Source organism: Micropterus salmoides, unplaced genomic scaffold (assembly GCF_014851395.1).
Source record: "Micropterus salmoides isolate LMB-PRFRI ecotype aquatic unplaced genomic scaffold, ASM1485139v1 Ms_hic_scaffold_7, whole genome shotgun sequence".
NCBI classification, from domain to species: domain Eukaryota; kingdom Metazoa; phylum Chordata; class Actinopteri; order Centrarchiformes; family Centrarchidae; genus Micropterus; species Micropterus salmoides.
The window spans coordinates 15952527-15971165 of record NW_024044459.1 but is presented as its reverse complement, the minus strand read 5'-3'; the positions used below and the strand labels follow the sequence as shown (position 1 = coordinate 15971165).

At 40.0% G+C, this 18639-nt stretch overlaps 1 protein-coding gene across 1 annotated transcript in view; it reads left to right on the top strand.

Annotated features, from left to right (window-relative positions):
- The window catches only part of si:dkey-215k6.1 (transmembrane protein 132C), a 316735-nt gene that overhangs the window by 227211 nt on the left and 70885 nt on the right, over positions 1 to 18639 (top strand). The window contains exon 5 of the mRNA XM_038704606.1: positions 3220 to 3415. Coding sequence (XP_038560534.1) covers positions 3220 to 3415 — 196 coding nt within the window. The remainder of the gene's footprint in view (positions 1 to 3219; positions 3416 to 18639) is intronic.

Here is an 18639-nt window from a genome sequence, read left to right as displayed (position 1 = left end):
TGTTTAAAGAAGGAGTGACTATAATACTATATCAAGTTGGGCTTGGTAAGACACAGAGAGAGGCAGCCAGATGAGTAAAGACAGATGAAAGAAAAGCAAGCATGATGGAGGGATATGAAAGAGGTCAAAGGAAGCTGACATCCATCAGTTTTCTCTCCTTAATCTATCTGTGTAAGACATCGCTCACCCCATCTCCCTAGACACACACACACAAACCAGATATCCCAGACCCTCAGCAATTGACTTTGCCATGACCTGTAACCCTTATATATCTGTGTGCATGGCTGCACGACAGAGCTATAAAACATTGAATTGAAAATCAATTTACAGAAAAACTATGCCATCTCCCTCTCTTTCTAATTCATGTTCCACTAGCCTCTAGTGTGTGGAGTGTGTGTTTGAGAGAATGTGAGTGGCATGGACATTTTAAACAACAAATCAGACATACAGTCAGAGAGATTTTTCAGTTGCTAAACTGTATCTAAATTATTTTCAAAGCACCTTTGTTGTCGCTGTGAAGCAGTCGTGGTGTTTGTTGAATATTTATCTCCAAAAAAGGAGACATTTTGTGGTAACGTTACTGTGAATTGCAAGTGGGTATATTTCACTCTTATCTTGACCGCAGAAAATGTATTGTCACATTTCAGATAATGTTTTTATGTAAGAACTGCTTACAGCACCGCAACTGCTTACAGCATATATATATATATGAATATTAATACATTTATTCATTCATTCATTCATTCATTCTACATCCCCAACCCTATGACAGAGTTGACTCAGGTCTACAAAATATTTTTGTAGGGATAATCTAGATGTGATTCGCACTAGCAGCAAATAGAATTGGGATGTCTGTCAGGCAGAAGGGTGCAGCAGGTAATGACAGTCTACAACTTTGTGAGGCATGATGAGCAGCAGAAATCTGAGTTGTCAAAATGACAGACAAATTTCTGTATATAGGAATCACAATCGAGACGCAGGAGTGACGAAAAGATGTCTTTTTTTCTAAAAGTTGCTTTTCAGGTAGAAAGTTTGAATTGAATACATGTTTACAGACAGATTATTATGATAATGAGTGACAGATCCTTATAATGATTTTAAGATAAATAATGTATCCTGGAATTACTGATACACAGTGGGTTTAGAAGTGCTGGTAGGCAGATTTCCTACCTTTGGACAGAGACAAGCTAGCTGTTTGTCCCGGCTGTCTCTTTTTATTATTTATAAGTAGATATGAGACGGCATCCAAAACGTCTTGAGCAATGCTGCTGCTCTGTGGTGATGCCAAACACATTTGCATTGTAAACATAACAATATTTAGACACACTGACCAACAGAGAAAGAGAGAAGCACATAAACACACTTACACAGGCTTTTTGGAAAAGGCATAAAGCAGAATGGCTCCTATCCATTAAGCTGTAAAATGTGCCATTATCTTTGGATGGGAAGATTTGACTACCCGTCTCTCTATCACACCCTCAAACACAAACACTCTCACACACATATGCACACATGGATAGTATGATTTCAGCTTTTGCACCTTCTTTGCAGTCCTCAAGTAAGAAGCACTTGTAATTATCACTTCCATCAAAAAAATGCTCACCATCATCCTCTTCATTACCATGGTCATTATTATCTTCATAATCACATTTTCAGAAGTAGCAGTAGATGCTTAACGGCTCAAGGGCCCAAGGGCACTTACAGTATGTTTTGAAAGTGGTTTACACTAAAGTTAAAGGCCACATGCCATTATTTTGAAATGTTAACCCTCTATTATCTCTCTCTCTCTCTCTCTGTCATTCTCTTTCTCCATTAATGTGTTATTCTCTTTTATGCACTGGGTTTCTTTCTCTTGCACTAAAGGAATTCTACCATTATCATGAGTAAGTGGACATAAAAAAAGTTTATGAATATGGTAGTATTTGGTAATTATGGCCAATCCTGCTGTGTTTTTGCACTGCACTTCCCAAGAATTATTTGTCAATCTTAAAATGTGGCCAGTACTGTGACCATCATCTTCCTCAGGGGCAGTTTTTACATTGCCAGCCAGGGTGGTTATCACTGCTCACACTAAAGCTGCGTTCACACCGAAAGCGAAGTTAATATTAGCCTCGCTTTACTCGTGCGAGTTTGACTGCTGGACATTTTGAGTGTCCACGCACACGTGTTTTAAGCGAATAAACACAGCCCGCAGATACTACAGCTATATGAACGCAAAGTAAACCCTTTTCTGTGATTTAATTGCAATAAACGGATCAAACTGATGCAAACTGATAACTACAATATGATGCTGTTTTGTTAGACATATGAATTCATACTTGGTCAGGTCTGTCAGCAAGTCAGCAGGGTGACAACTTTTAAGATGCGTGTTTTCTGAATGGAGTTTGGATCAATCAGGGCTATGCTATGCTAACCTGTTCTCAGTAAAGTACAACGACAGCTGGAATAAAGTTTCAGACACACATTTTCTAAACTCACCATTTATTTTTTCTAAGTAATGTCCAGCTTTGTCCATTTTTTATATAAAAATTAAGTGGTAGTCCAGCAGAACTCCGGTGCCATCCGACGCTAACAACAATAGTGGAACCGGATGTGCACGGAATCTAGCTGCCGAGAAGCGCGAGTAAAGATAAATCAAGTTGTAATTCCAAAAACTAAAGTAAAAAGCTAATATAATAAAACCAGTTAACTCTGACCTCCTCCCGCTGGTAAACGGCGTAGTTGTCAGAGCAGAATCCAGACCCACTACGAGTGTTTATTTGTCCTGCAGCGCTACTCCCCGTTCACTTCCCTGTTCTTTGGCAGCTCCCCATCGGCCAGTGGATTGTCGCCTGGTCCTCTCCAAACAACGCTCTGAAGCCGCCGGTGACGTTTGGACTATCTCACCACTGATAGGCTTTCGTAACATCGCTTCAAGCGAATTTCTCGCCCAAGTTGAAAATTTGAAACAGTGAATTGCGCAACAAATTCCTCATTCGCTGCACCCGGAGCAAACTCGCAGGAATTCTCAATTCAAAGTCTTTTCATTGTATGTAATCAAGCCGCCCAAAACGCTGGATTCGCTTTGGATGGGAACGCACCTTAAGACCTTCCACAATGAATTCTAAACACAGGTATTGCAGGAAAGTCCTAAAAATAGATGGGCTTTTCACACAGAAAGGGAAAAAGGAACCAGGAAAAAAAACCAACAACTTTCTTTCTCTTTGTCTCTCTCTATAGATTGGAAAGTCCATCATATGAGGTCATGCAGCTGGACTTTGAGGTGGATAACCTGATCAATCTGGTGCCAACCCAGACTCTGCACTGGAATGTCGAGTACCCTGCTGGAATGCAGACAAGTTCCAGGCAAACAGAGAAAGTCTCGCACCTCTACATCAGCAATGCCGACATACAGGGAATCGTACCGCTGGCTGAGGTAAGGGATGACTTCATAGATGAGCACAGATACTGATATTTGTGAGCGTACATATTGACATTCCTGGCAGCAACATTTCTTATGCTGAGATATACTCAATCCCCCCCCCCATTTCCCTCCTCCTACTAACCTTCTTGCTGACAGCCCATAGCCCATCCCCTTCCTCCAGGTTGATCAAAGCTGTAAAGGTCAGCTTGTTTACCCCCTCCTGTTGCTACAAGCCTCCTGGTCACACACACACACACACAGCAGGTTTCACTCCCACAGGTTTCAAAATGACAAGCAGCCTCACCAATATGAACACAAAACCACGCAGCCACAGCGCCTATAGACATGCATGCAGACACACTTACACAGGCCCTACAAACGCATACACACATCCTCACATTTGCAACTGTATTCATCCACTAAAATTCACAGATACACCTGCATGCACAAATGTTTCCTGTGTGTATGCATCATGCTGGCAGATGTCATTCCTGGTGAGACTCAAACACATTTGCCTCTTTAGGTTCCGTTTAGACCTGAAACCTTCATTGTTGTCTATTAATAATCGGTTAAATATCTACAGACAAAGCGACACAGTTACAAATGTTACAAAATACAAAAGAAATGTTACAGATACTCATATATATATATATACTACATATAAACTGTAGACTGACTATCCAAATAATGAAAATGGCTCCAGCATATAAAATAAAGCTGCTATTAAGCAAAATAAAAATTAAATAAAATTTAACTCAACTAAAAATACAAATGTTCATGTATTTTATTGTATACTCTGTTGCATGCGTTGTTGCGATCCATATTTCCCTTAGGGGAAAGCAAACCTTTACATACAATATGAAAGATGACTTTGGGCTTACTTTTTATTAGAGAGGGGCATGTGAACTGTCTGCATCTGTAACATTTCTAACACGATAAAATGGCATCATTGCTTCATACAGTTACAGATCAGACACATCTTAGAACAGGCATTGCTGCTCTGGATAAAGCAACCAAGGACTTTAGGCTAAAAAGTGAGGAGGAGGATGCTTTTCAAAATACTCCCAGTTCCATTACCACTGAGGTAGAGCTAATCTGGCCTGATAGCCCTCCTTCAAACAGCAAAGCCCTAGTGAGAAAACCCAATTTTGTTCATGGCTTTTGCAACCCCTGTCTCTTTCACACACTGGGAAACGCAAGCCTGAAACCATCATTTCAAATAGCAGCACTGTTGGGATTTTACTACCTTTTTAAGGGGGCAGTGAGCATGGAGCTCAGGGATGAGTAATGCTACATCTCATTCCCATGTTTTCTTTAAAACAGATCAAATGTAACATGTCTTTTTCAGTGAAAAAGCTCACCAATATTAATTGAATGTTAAAGGTTTGTAGGTATATACAATGAGATCTCTAGTTCACACATGCCCCTTCAGCTTTTGATGTATTCATTTAAAATATCTGTATGTGTCAAAAATTGTTGCATCAGACATAAATGCTATCCTTAAAATACTCTCAAATTATGTATTTTTATATAATTACATTTACATTACATTACTTTACACATTTATTTGATTTGACTTTGTTGTGAAAATTCTTTGAGCAGTTAATTTTCTCAGATGCAAGTCTCAGGAAAACTCTGTCTTACGTAGCGTGCAAAGACAGTGTAGTGCCAAACCAAATCTCCCGAAATCTTTTTTTGGGTCAGAATATTTATTTCTTTACCTTTCCCTTTGTGTCTTTCCCTACAAGGTAATCTTTAACATGGCTTAAATCTGTACAGATCAATCTCCTGATGTTTAGACTCGCATGCATTATCTATGTCAAGTTGAAATCTAATGGTCTCATGTATTTGCACTCTTGATCTATGGAGACAGGGACTTCTTTAAACATAAGACTCCAAGAGAACACCAATATCTGCTAGCCTGATGCCTGAACTATAGTGTCTCCCTATCAGGCAGCTGTCATCACACTGACAAGGAGTGAGACAGAGGCAAAGAGCTATAGCTGTAAAGTGCAGAGAGCTACTATTTTTTACTTCTACTTTTGGGGTCTGCTAGCGACCAAGCGTGACCTGTATACAAACCTTATCTCACCTTTTGCCTGAATTAAGCCTATATAGAGAAAATTCCCTCACAGATTTGATATGAAAGTGTAAGGGCACCACAGACCTCCATTAAAGCTTCTGCACTTCTTATCGTAGATTCTAAACATCTCTGGAACTCTGTTGGAGGGATGAACTCCATTCTTTCAAATGAGATATTCCCTCATTTGGTGTTTTGATGATGGAGGTAGTGGAGAGCGCTGTCTGACATGTCAAAAATACCCAATAGGTGTTAAATTGGGTTGAGATTTGGTGACTCTGAAGGCCATAGCATGATTCATACTCATCAGACCATAAAGTGACTCCTACTGCCATGTATCGAAGCAACTGCATTTGTCATGATTTTGCTTTACTTTGTCAGACGTGTATATTTAAATAATATAATGACTGCTATTTGGGTTTACATCCATGGATTGTACCTAAAAATATAGCCATTGTCACTGCTAGTATGGCAGCGGTACTGTACTCCATCTGTGTCAATACTATCTCAATCAGGATCCATAGACACCCGGGCGTCCTAGGAGCTTTCAGTGGGATCTACCAGCTAAATAATTTTGGGCTTTCGTCCAGACCCATCTCCTAGAAATGTTGTATATATACAATGAAATAGTATATACAGTATACAATACATTTTTGGAAGAAATGTGGATCATGTTCACTGGCAAAAAACTTTCCCACTCCACAAAAAACTGCTTTCCACTACTGCACAGAATTCTTGAGGAGGTGCTTGGGATGCATGATGGACAAATGACAAACATGGGACTTTGACATCAGAGGCAAGGGTTTCATTTATTTATTTTATTTTATTGTGCCTGAAATAAAGGTGAAAGTAAAGTAAAGTATTTGCTGTAGAAGTATATTAACGTCATTTCTAGGAGGCAGTTGTTTTATCTTATTCACTGAGAAAGAGTGATTATTCTAATCAGAAGTATATCTCTCATTACAGTTACTCCCCCAATGTTCAAGACATAATGTAACATATGTAGTCTGACAACATTTATTCTGCACAGGCACACACACACACACACACACACACACACACACACTCCATCTCTTTTTTGCCCCACTTCTTTGGGTAAAAGCATCAAAATGGGAGCTATTACATGTCATTTGGTCCTCCTGATTTGTTTACCAGAACTGCTGATCAGGTGCTGATTGTCGGTTGGTTGTTTAAGGAGTCTGTCGCTGAGAGGGGTCTCCATGAGAGGTCACCAAGATGAAAGCCCCAATGTGTCTTGGTTTCTGGAGGAAGGGAGGAAAAGGATTTAAATCATGAGTTAGAATCTTCAAAGGAAGCTGGGTGTAAAAGCTTTCACAAAGTCTTGCATCGTCCTTCCTAAACAATTCCACATCTGCAGATTGGAATAAAAGTGCAATATCACAGGTAGAACCATGTAACGAAATTTGAGGTCTTTACCGCTGTTACATATTTAAGCAGCCTAAAAACTAAGCCTCACACATAATTGCATCAGTGCCACTCAGCACTAGCTTTTAAACATTATTTCTCTGTCTGATCTGTTTGGGTGATTCAACTCCACCTCAGCCATCATCTACCATCTCCCAAATCAAAAGTCAGCTTGTCAACGGTACTGATGTGGTAATGCAGTGGGTTATCTCTTTACAAGGCAACAATGAAAACCAGAACACTGCCTGTCATTACCAAGCCCTCTCCAACATTTTCCTCCTAATTCCGCATATCCATTAAGGTTCTGGTCTCTTGGTTGAGCGGGAAAGAAAGAGGCCCTCTTCAGGAAACGAGGGATTATTAGGAGTAATTTGTCTCTTGCGGGGGCTGAAAAATTGGTTCCATCTTTTAGAGGAGAGAAGAGGTGAGGAGAGGGGTGTTAGGGAGAGAGGGAGGGGTGAGACAAAAGAGAGCCACAGAGAGATAGAAACAGAGATAGACTGACAGAAAGAGACAGATAGAAGTAAGATTTGAGGGAAAATTAAATTCATTAATTATCTGCTGGATGTGCATTGTCTTTGCATTGTCAATGCCATGATTAAGCGGTTTGCGTTAGTCCATTCAGTGACACCTTTTCTACTAATGTTCCCATTTGGTGTGTGATTTTTGTCAGTCAAATAAAAATTACAAGATAGAAACACAGAACAATTTAGCTATATAATATACAATATACAATATACAAAATACAAATAAAAGTTATTGCACTGTACCTGGATTAACTATGCTGTGTCATTCCTGTCACTTCCTCCTCAAACAAACCATCTATCGCCTGTTGCTGAATTGCAGCAAAGTGGGGATTTTGAATTTATTGCCTAAGGAGAATAGTTGGCTGGAGCAGAAGTGCAAACTGACCGGAGTAGTGAAAATGTAAATTACTCTGAAAAGTGGAGTGGAGCCGTCATCTTTTGAATAACAACCCGCAGCGGCAGCCAGTCATTGAACAGAATTGAGTCTGCACCTGCTTTCCCAACCACAGTCTTTGATTTGGACATTTTTTTGAGGAAAGAGATGGGCCATAAGATGGGTGAAGCTTGTGGCTTAAACAGGCTTAAATACACAGCATTCATAGTTTCCAGAGGCAGTTAATCCACCGCCATTTGCCCCACACAATAAACAGCTCTGACAATTCCTCTGCTGATTCTAAATGTAATGATTACACTAGACTATATTCCTAGTGGACAGTTTGTGAATTTTAATTTCATCCCCATTGGCTAGGGATATTACACAGACTGTCTGAAAGAGCCATATATTATGTCACCAGATGGGATATAACAGAAACAAATTATTGATGGCCCAGTCTTTTCTGAAAACAAGTTACATTACCAAACAATTATCAAAGCAAATTTAAATAAAATTAAAAATGTGAACAGTATTTATTGTACATAGAAGACATAGGGTGCTATCAGTGGATAGCCATTGATCAGAGATCAATCAAAGAGTCCTTGCATGAGCCTGCTGAAGTTTCAGCACCAAGGACAGCGTCACAGTGTACGCTAAGTGGCAGAATCAGAATCCTTATGGGATTTTGTGTTCACGTTAATGTAGTAATTGCTTGTTAAAATGAAAAGTCCTGCCCCTTTGGATAGTTCAAATCTTTTACTTTACCTGGTTTACAAGAGGCCCATTTCTGTGATATAACTAATGAGATAAAAAACACGAGAAAAAATAATGGACAGACAAAGAGGGACAAAACAACCCTTTTATGTAAGCCAGGGGGAAATCAGGATAAAAAGGGAGGCCAGAAATGTACCTGTTATATTCTATGCTCTTAGACATATTTTAGAGGCTGATAAATTGGATAAGTAATAATGTTGTTTTATGTTCCCTACAAGTGCCATTACATACCTCTGCATAGAATGAGGCTGTATCACAACCCCTCAGTATGAGCGAGAGAGAGACACACAGACTGAAAAAAGATTATTATAATAGTTTTCAACTCTCTTCTGTTCATCTCCCTGTTTCTTCCTTCTCTCGACCCTTTCTGATCATCTTTTTCACCAGTTTCATACACCTCTTTTTCCTCCTTTCCCCATTCACCTCCACCATATCCCCATTGTTTATTTTCTCTCTTCTCCTTCTTGTCCCTCTGTATCCCCGTGCCTCTTCTTCCTCCTCCTCTTTCTTTCTTCACAGAGTTTCACCTCTCTCTGAGGCTTTGCTGTGTAATTAATTATTAATTGGAACACTTGTTTATCTTTGTTGCTTGAAGATGTCTGTGAGTTTCGCTTTTCAGTGGGCTGTGTGTATGTGTTGCAGAACAGTTATGCTAAGTGGCTCCTTAATTTGCCTCTGCTGATTGGTTGTCTCTGAAAGGAAGTCAGTAAGTAGGAAGAGGAAACTGAATAGTCAATAATCTGTTGATGGAAGCAGACACACACAGAGACACACGCACTCAATTGGGGTTTCAAACTCAATTATAGATTTACCTGTCTGTGTGTTTATTAAAAACAGCCTTTTCTCCCTTTCTCCCAGTATCACTTTTTTTATCATTATGTCTCGAGCTATTGTTTTTTATCACTTCCTCTATTTTCTGTGTGTGTTTGTAGGTGTGCGTGTGTGTCTCTGCAGTGGTCTAAATACCTGTGCTGGCAAATTTACACTGACATTAAGCAAGACACTGGAATCGATCTTACAAACACTATCCCCGGAGTTTCCCTGTTGGTTTTAACTCACACACAGCTTGGCATAGTTGCCTGTATTTTTGTTTTAAAGAAAAGCTTACTCTCAGATTTTAGAGACATTTTATTTTCAAGGCCATGATCAGTCATAATATATTATTTCTGTAGGTTTCATAATATTCATTCGGATTATGCACACTGAGGAAACATTAACCTTTTAGGGCTGTCCCTGACTAATGATTTACATAGTCGAATCAGAATTGTCAATGATTGCCTGTAGTCGACTGATCGTCAAATCTGTGTGTGTGTGTGTGTGTGTAGGGGGGGGTTAGACACGGTAGCTCCGCTTTAATCTTGAGAAGATGCGACTGTGAGATTAGGAGTCGAATCAGGCTCCTCCTATTGAATCATCGAATCTTCGACTGTTCAGGGTCAGCCCAATAGGCCTTTAAACTTTAAAGCAACATTATGTAAGATTTTATATAAGGTTTTTTGTGTGATTTGATGCCCCTACCATTTTGGAGTATAATTCACCTCTACCTTAAATAAGGACAGCTGTACATGTGCGTTTGGTATGATTACATTTCAACCTAAAACTGGCAAAACGGCAACTATGCTAACACAGCCAAACATCAAGCAAGAGCAACAACACAAATATATAGCAACCGTGCCTGAAGTGGGGCGGTACACACCTCGACATTTTACTCTTTGGCGTACCGGGAAATTTCTTGCATACCGGGACTTCTCCTAAGCTGCCGGTACTCTCCTCTGACCTCTCCTTATCACGTTCTCTGGGCACTACGTGACGCACACCTGCTCCCGTTCTCACCTGCCTGCTAAACTCTGTCGGAGGAGAGAGAGGAGGGAGAAGAGAAGCTCAGGTGCCTTTCAAGCAGCCGTGTGCTTGAGTGGGACATTTAAAAATATTGACAGATAGGTGTCATTTACACTGGAGACGCTGGGGACAGGTCAGAATCAGAAAGTCTCCATCACTTTTTGAAAGCTTGTGTTAAAAATGGGGGGGATGGGACTGGCACCTATTTTTCCACTTCAAGCACTGCATAGCAAAATGTCGAATAATCCAAATGCCTTACATTTCACCACACTCTTGCCAACGTCCGGGAGCCTCTTGCTTGGGAGATTACTCTTTTTCTCTTCTTAACTTCCTCTTCTGTCTATTCACCTTTGCTATTAGCTAACGTTATATCCATAGAGGCTGCTGAGCTGGGTTATGTTGCCTACTCGCTAGAATGCCAGTGCGGCATCTGTCCTGCATCCTTTCAGCTCTTTTAGTTCATAAAAGCCTGTGCGAGATTGACTCTTGTCCAGATGCTTGCTCGTCACTCTCTCTTTTCTCTTCCTCATGATATCCATACTGAGAATACTGAGCCAACTTCTTCCAAAGAACTTACATTGTACATTATATACTTTTTTCTTCTTTTCATAGTTCGCTTGCTGAAGAGTCGTGTTGGTGCAGTAATGCATAACATTGTTGTGATAAATGTCCTGCCTGGGATTCCAATGTTGCAAAGCGCAGTAGCTAGCATAGGAAGTTTGGAGTGGCAATGATAGAAATTACTTTCACCATAACCATGTAAGTCAGTGTACCGTCAAAATGATTTTAAAGCTTTTATTTTAGTAAAAAAAAAAACACTACATAATGACGTTAACATCCGATACTACTGTGTTTCCACTTTCTAAAGAACCTAGCAAGTCTTCGTCCTTGTTTCTTTTCACCCCCTATCTCTTCAGTTGCAGTATTTGCTTGTTAACAGCCTTCAACCACCCAATTAATCAACACATATGAAATATTCTATATAATCGTGTGAGTGTGTATGTATTTGGGTCACTGAGAACTTGCGTGTCCTGGGCTCCAGGTTCATTTCCATACCAAGCGACTCTAGCTCGCTCCAATCAGTCAACAAGGATAGGAGAAAAAGAAAGGGGGAGAGAGTGTGGGAGGAAGAGAGAGGGAGAGATGTTTAAAGCTAGAAAAACAAGTTTGTAGATAAGTTAGAAAATGACAAAACCTATAAGGCTAGATGAGGGCACTACACTTACTTTCTAGCTAAATGTAAAAAAGAGGCAGTAGATTCATGCAAAGTCAATGAAACAAGCAAGAGAAAGGCACATTTGCTATGGGCAATGGGTAGAGAAGAGAGGAAGAAGCATTTTCTACTCTTTAAATTTTGAAGTTGTTTTTTGAAGACATTTGAAGACATTCGCCTCATGTAATACAAATGCCAGTCAGCTTCAAGCAAACCCCTGCACTTCTTGTATATTTTGCATTGCACAAAATGTTCATTGCTTTTTAGCCAAACAATAATGTCTGAACATAGTGTTTATGAAACTACCTTTCCTACTTCTCAAAGAAGATGCTGCTGATGGCACTTTCAAGATAATTTCTGTATTTCGTTGTGATAAATGCCTGTATCAAAAAACATGCTTATTTTCCAAGTCAAGTGAGCAAATCCATGACTATTAATGTCACTATTATTTCACAGATAAAGTACTCCCTATTAAACAATGCACTATTGTAATATCTTTTCACTCTCAATAATAGTATATCACCAAATGCAGTGTAGGTAGATGTATACTGTAGATTGTGGTTGGAATAAGAACCCACTTGCAACCCACTGAAATTTAGAGATAAACTGAGACAAATTGAGAAATGGAGGGAGAGAAATTGCTCTCATTTCTGACAAGATTCACTGATTTGACTTTTGCATTTTTGATGAACCAAATTAGAAACTGAGAACAGCCTCCTTCATGCTTAGTCACATTTAATCCCGCCCAGGAGCTGCTTCGTCCAAACACAATATCCTCATGGGCCACTACAGCAGCTGTACTGGGGCAGTTGGAGACTAAGTACTGTGCTCAAGTGTACATCTGCAGCAGTCTTAAAGGGAGAGGAGAGTATTGCCACCAGGTTGACAGCTTGGAGTTAAAAGTGGCACCCTCTACAAACCCTAATTATTTTAAGTTCCAACTGCTGCTGCACAAATGAATAAACTTATGACTGCAAGGCGTGTTCACCGACAGACAAAAACCTGACAGAAAAACATAGAGAAGAGAGAGGGAAAAGGATACAGATGCTAAGGTAGACAGGAAACATCATTCCCTATATTTAACACATATAAACTCTTTACCTTTATAAACAGCTTGGTTAACCGAAGTGGGCACAACGGACAGATTGATGAAGTGACACAGAGAGAGAATGAGGAGAGAGAAAAAAATGACTAAAGAGGCAGGATGAGGGTGTGGGAAAAGAGGAGAGGGTTAAGGGGGAGAGGTTAAATTGATAGATGTAGGCAGGAAAGAGAATAGACAGAAAAAGAAGGGAGGGGTTTGACTAATTGATAGAAGTGAAAAGGGGAGATAAAGGGAGAGAAGGATGGAGAAATAAAGAGCGGGCAAAGAAAGAGAGAGCACGAGAGAGAGGAAATGAGCTATAATGGTAGAAGTGGGCACAGAGGGGAGAGAGAGTGAGAGTGCTATAGAGAGAGAAAGAGTAGGGCCCAGCGGAGGTGCAGAGCACCATGTAATAGTCCCTTGGAAGTCCTGGGCAGCACAGAGGAAGAGAGAAAAGAGTGAGAGACAGAGGCAAAGAGAAATAGAGAGAGGAGGCGAGACCAGGGCAGTTCTAATGCAATTAGGGGTCTGGAAATTGAAAGTACAATTCTCTCTGGGATCTTTGCAAGAGTGGTGTGTGGGGGGTGGACGGGCTGTTAGCTTTCATATCTAACAAATGTCTTTATTCCTCCACTGTTCTATCATTTCATCTCTCCCTCTCTCAATTTGACTTTTAAAAACTACTCTCACCATTTAGACTACCCTCCCTCCATTTTATTTCTCTTTCGTTCCCTCCCTTGTTCTTTCTCCTTCCCTTCCTGACTCCATCCATCCATTTCTGTCCCTCTCTTTCCCTCCCTCCCATCTCTCTCTGCATTTTTGCATTTCATAAATTTCTGAAGAGGAAAGCAAAATGTCAGCTTCTGTTTACATTTACATTTTGTGTTTCAGACATTTGGCTGACGCTCCTATCCATTTCAACTTGCCCTAAGTGCCACAGTAGTACAAATTAAATTTCTTAGATGACCAAAAACCAAACAAGCCAATTAATAGATGTAGGTATAAGAGTCAAAGAGTGTCAATAATACAACATAATAAAAGACAATACTATTTTAATTTTGAAGCATTTCTACACATCAGTTAGCAGCAGTGTTTCTGTAGCAGAACATGAATCCATTTATAACTGTAATGGGATCTGTTCATCCCAATTAGTTCCTTGCCATTCTGAAATAAACAGACTGTTTGAATATACATCTATTAGTGCATACTTAAAGACACAAAAATAGAAATACATAAATAATATGAGAATCATAAAAATGAACTATATTTTATGTGATATTTTTAAAATAGCTATAATCTAAATCAAATTACTTTATTATCTTTATTTTGTCTTAAATGTTATTATTTTGACAAGGTAACAGATACAATAAATAATTGCATTTGTGTTTAAGACAATACAATCAAGCATCTGCAATTATTGCTATGTGCCACATGGATCCCATTATCAAAAGGAAGTTCAATGTCAAAACCCCACAAATACACATTCTTATACGTAATCACAGAGCAAAATATCACACGCACCCAGAAATCTAAGTATACGTGTACATTAATAAAATACATACATATACAGCCACATTGTAGGTATGTCCACGCTCAATGTCATTCCACCTATATTTTCTTTGATAAGCGGTGTTTCAGGAAAGGCTTAAAAAAAACTCCAATCTCTCTGGCTAATTACCTGCTCTAATTAGCTGTGTGCATAATTACCATTGGCATATCTCAAAACTGTCCCCAAGAAGACTTATCCTTTTGGCCCCATCAGTACCTGTGTGTGTCTATGTGTGCGCTGTGTGTGCATGTTAGGGAGTGTTTGTCCACAGATTCAACCTTTGCTTTCCATGCTGGCTTTGGGAAAGGAAAGAAGTAGGTTAGGCATGTGCTAATTGCCCCAGCAACAGGGTGATTGACTCCCAGATACCCCCATAGGCTCGTTTGCATCTCGTTAGCAGCTGCAATTTGTGTCGTGACAGACAGGCAGGGGGGCCAGTGAGGGACAGCATTACATTGGCCTCAGAGGTGAAGAGGTTTAGTATACACTTGACTCTCTTTCGCTCTCCCTCTCAGAGTGAGAGACATTCAACTGATTTACATACCCTGGTTGGTCTAAAATTAGTGTAGGAGTTGGCCCTCCTGTCTGTGCTATGGCACACAGAGATACTCACAAACAGAAAGATATTTTCTAAGAATCAAATCATACATAAACACAATAAAATGCAAATAAAATAGATACAGAGCTAAGCTAATCATCACTTTGCAATCTGGCAGTGGGACAGGAGAAGTAGGTTAGACAAGTTCTAATTCTATAACCCTGTGTTAATTGTTTCATGGTTTCTTTATACTGGAGATGGAATGCAATGGTTGTTTCTCAGCAAGAATGTATCAGCACTTTTTAACCATCTATATTACAGTAGCTATGAGGAAGGTTATCTAAGCAAATGCTGTTTTTGAACAATACCCTGCCTCAGATTCACACAACTACACACATTCACACTTGGGAGGTACCTGATACAATCAGAGTCTCACACTGTTGTCCACCCACCAGCTGGATGTTTATTGCCTTGAAGTTATCAATTGGACATGTTTCATCACGCAGTGTGTGGTTGAATTAGTCACACAAGGATCAACAGTACCTTCAAAAATACCCTCCCATCCACGCCTGCTCTCAGCTCTCATCAGACCTATACTCCTACACATATGCCATGCCTAGTTCATGCAATTACGCCCAATAAACACTGTCATATCAGCCAAAAGGTCCTAGCTTTTAATTCATATGCAGGCATTCACAAAACTATTTCCTTTCTTCCTAAACATTTTGTGTAACCTCACTATTGAAATCATCCATGCACACATTTTATTTATTAATTATTTTCATCCTCAAAATACCTCTACAACTCTATTTATATATATACATTTTTATTCTGTTTTTTCTTATGTTGAAAAGATACATTCATGCATTTTTTGTGCACACTAAGGTGATATAGAAATGGAAATTGTGAGGTTATTCTTGAATTAAATTTCACATTTTATTTGTTCCTTTTTTCATCCCACATGATACCCTGTTCTTTAGCCTTTACATTATCTTACACTGCATACTAAGCAGTAGGGATGGGCCAGTAGACGATGCAATCGACAGACATCACACCCACCCCCCACCCCACCCAACCCAACCCAAAAAAAAATAATCACATTTTTTCACATTATACTGCCTGGTGAAAGCATGTTTTAATCCCCACGAACATTATCATTATTTTTTTTTAAATATGGCCTCCCTGCTTTGCACCTGCCTCGGACTTCTCTTCTCCCCACACTTACACCTCTGGTCTCTCACTGCAAACACACCTGCATGCACCGCCTCTCTCTCCGTCTCTCTCTCCCTGGCTGCTCCTGTGATTTTCTCCATCAGCAGTAAGCCTATGTTTTATAAACACGCTCAAAAGACACAGAACTCGTCTTTTTTCTTCCTTTCCAGATCTGTTATTATGGCAGCAGGTGCGCCGCATGCTGGCTTGTTAATGATGTAGCCTATCAAACAACCGAAACCAACATCTGCACTCTTTGTGTTCACTGTTGCTTTACCTGGTCCTTGCTTGTAAAATATCCACCATGTCCGTGGCTTGTCCCCCCGATGCCATCGTCTATCCCAATGTTTCATTGTAGACATTGTGTAGACATCGTCCAATCCTACTAGGAAGCTCTAAAGTGTCAAGCTCAATTAATAATTCCCCTGAGGAAATCTGGGGAAAACATATCCACACCACTGATAATGTTTTGATTCCATGGAGAGAAAACATGGTTATAAAAGTCTTAAAAATAACTCCCAATAAAAGAGGGGAAAATTGGCTGATGATTAGTCTGAAGTCTCATAGATCGCAAGAAACATTTCAGCGTTTGGACAGAGCCTGAAGTAATTACTCTGTCTAACAAATAGATTTGATGCTATCACACACACACAAACACAGTCGTGTATACACTCGTATGAAAAGCGCCATAGGCTCGCACTCAAACATGCACACACCCACACACAACTGTATAGCGGCCAAATAAATGAGCCGACACTCCTCAGGCCTAATAGTCTGGCTGTAATTAACATTGTCATAGTGATAATAGCCATTTATCCCTGACATATCACACACACACACACACACACACACACACACACACACACACACACACACACACACACACAGTCCAAAACCTCTATCTTGTCTATGCAGCTCGCCCAGCTGTCACCTCCCTCATCTGTTTCTCTTCCTCCCACCTCTACTCCTTTTTTATTCTCCTCCTCTTCAGTATTGAGACCTCATGATCCCTCTTTTCCTGTTTTCACATTTCCCTTTTACTCAGTCATTCCCCCTCCTTCTCCCATCTCATCCTCAAAATTTGTTGTCTTTTTTTCTCTTTGCTCCATCATCTCTCTTCCTTTCTCTCACTTCCTTTTCAATAATCAAAGCACATTCTCTTCACCATCTTTCTCTATTCAGCCTTTCCCTTATTCAGTCATGTATTTCTGTCTTAAATTGCAACTTTGTTTCTTTTTACAGAAATATGCTGTATTGACACTGGTAAAGAATATAGTCAGAAGGATGCATGTTTGTTGTTTTCAAAAGAGAATGACATTAGACACTAGACGTTGTAGAAGCGTTACCCTAAAATACATCCAGTTGAGATTAAAGCAGGTTTCCCCCCACTTTTGATTTGTACCACAACAACAAAGAGAAGTTTTAGTAGACAAGGTGTTGATCCAAACAGAGATTCAACAAGCTGGCCTGGTAGGCTAAAATGCTGGTAAAACTGGTAGATCCTAAAAGCTACAGCTTGCAACAGGCAGCAACAGCAGGTAATCAACAGGATAACAGTTTTCATGCAGACAACAAGTGAATACCAAATGGAAACAAAGGCACACAAAGGTAGGCGTTTTGGTAGAGATTAATAGCTGACCTTTACTGACGTTGACTGAGACTGAGGTGTAACAGGCAGATGACCAGGTCAGGGGATTAACAGAGGGTTGAATCGCACTAGGGGGCAAATGAGAGATGGCAGAATCTAGAAAAACAACAAACTATGCACTGAGCTCTTACGGGTTTCAGTTAATTTAGGTTAACAAATAAACACAGACAGAAACTAAACCAAAATATTTCAGAGGGTGAGGGTTATCATCAGTCATTGTCCTTCATGGTCTTCTTGGAGATGTAACTCGTTGCATTCTCTCACGTTCATGTGTCTGTATATCTACTCTCTTCGCTTGGTGTTTGCCCTCAGCTCATTCTACATAAGATCTGACTTATTTGAGGTTGGCAACCAATCAAAACACAAATGGAAAGGTTGCCAGTCCATAATGAAAATAATAATAAATTTTATTTGTAACACACTTTATATTTAAAAAAATCCCAAAGTGTTACTGCATAAAAATAGGTAAGTGCTAAAAATTAAACACTTATTAAGCACAGAAAGAAAAACAACAGGGCAAAGGAAATGGCACACTCATCAGGATCCTAGCCGCACTGTTTTGGGTGAACTGCAGCTTCTGAAGGCTTTTGCCTGGGACCCATTGCAAGCTTTTCCGCATATGCAGGAGTGAGTGTGGGACTGAGTTTGTTGATGTTCCTGGGACATGGCCAGCCTGAAAATAGTGGTTAATGACCCTAGTGATCAGAGGACTTGGCATGAAGGTTGCATTTTACCAGGTCTGTGGGGAAAGGGTCCAGAGCACAGGTGGACAGTTTCATCTTTCTGATGATGTCCTCAAATTCTCTCTGTGAGATGTCAGAGAAACAGCAGAGAGTTCGGGAAATTCCAGGATGTGGATCGGCAATCAGGACAGGCAGGGCGGAGAAGCTGGATGGGAGGGAGTGGAGGTGTCTACTTTTTTCCTGAAAAAAGTGATGAAGTTGTAGCCCCTCTCCTCTGTGGCAGACATGGGG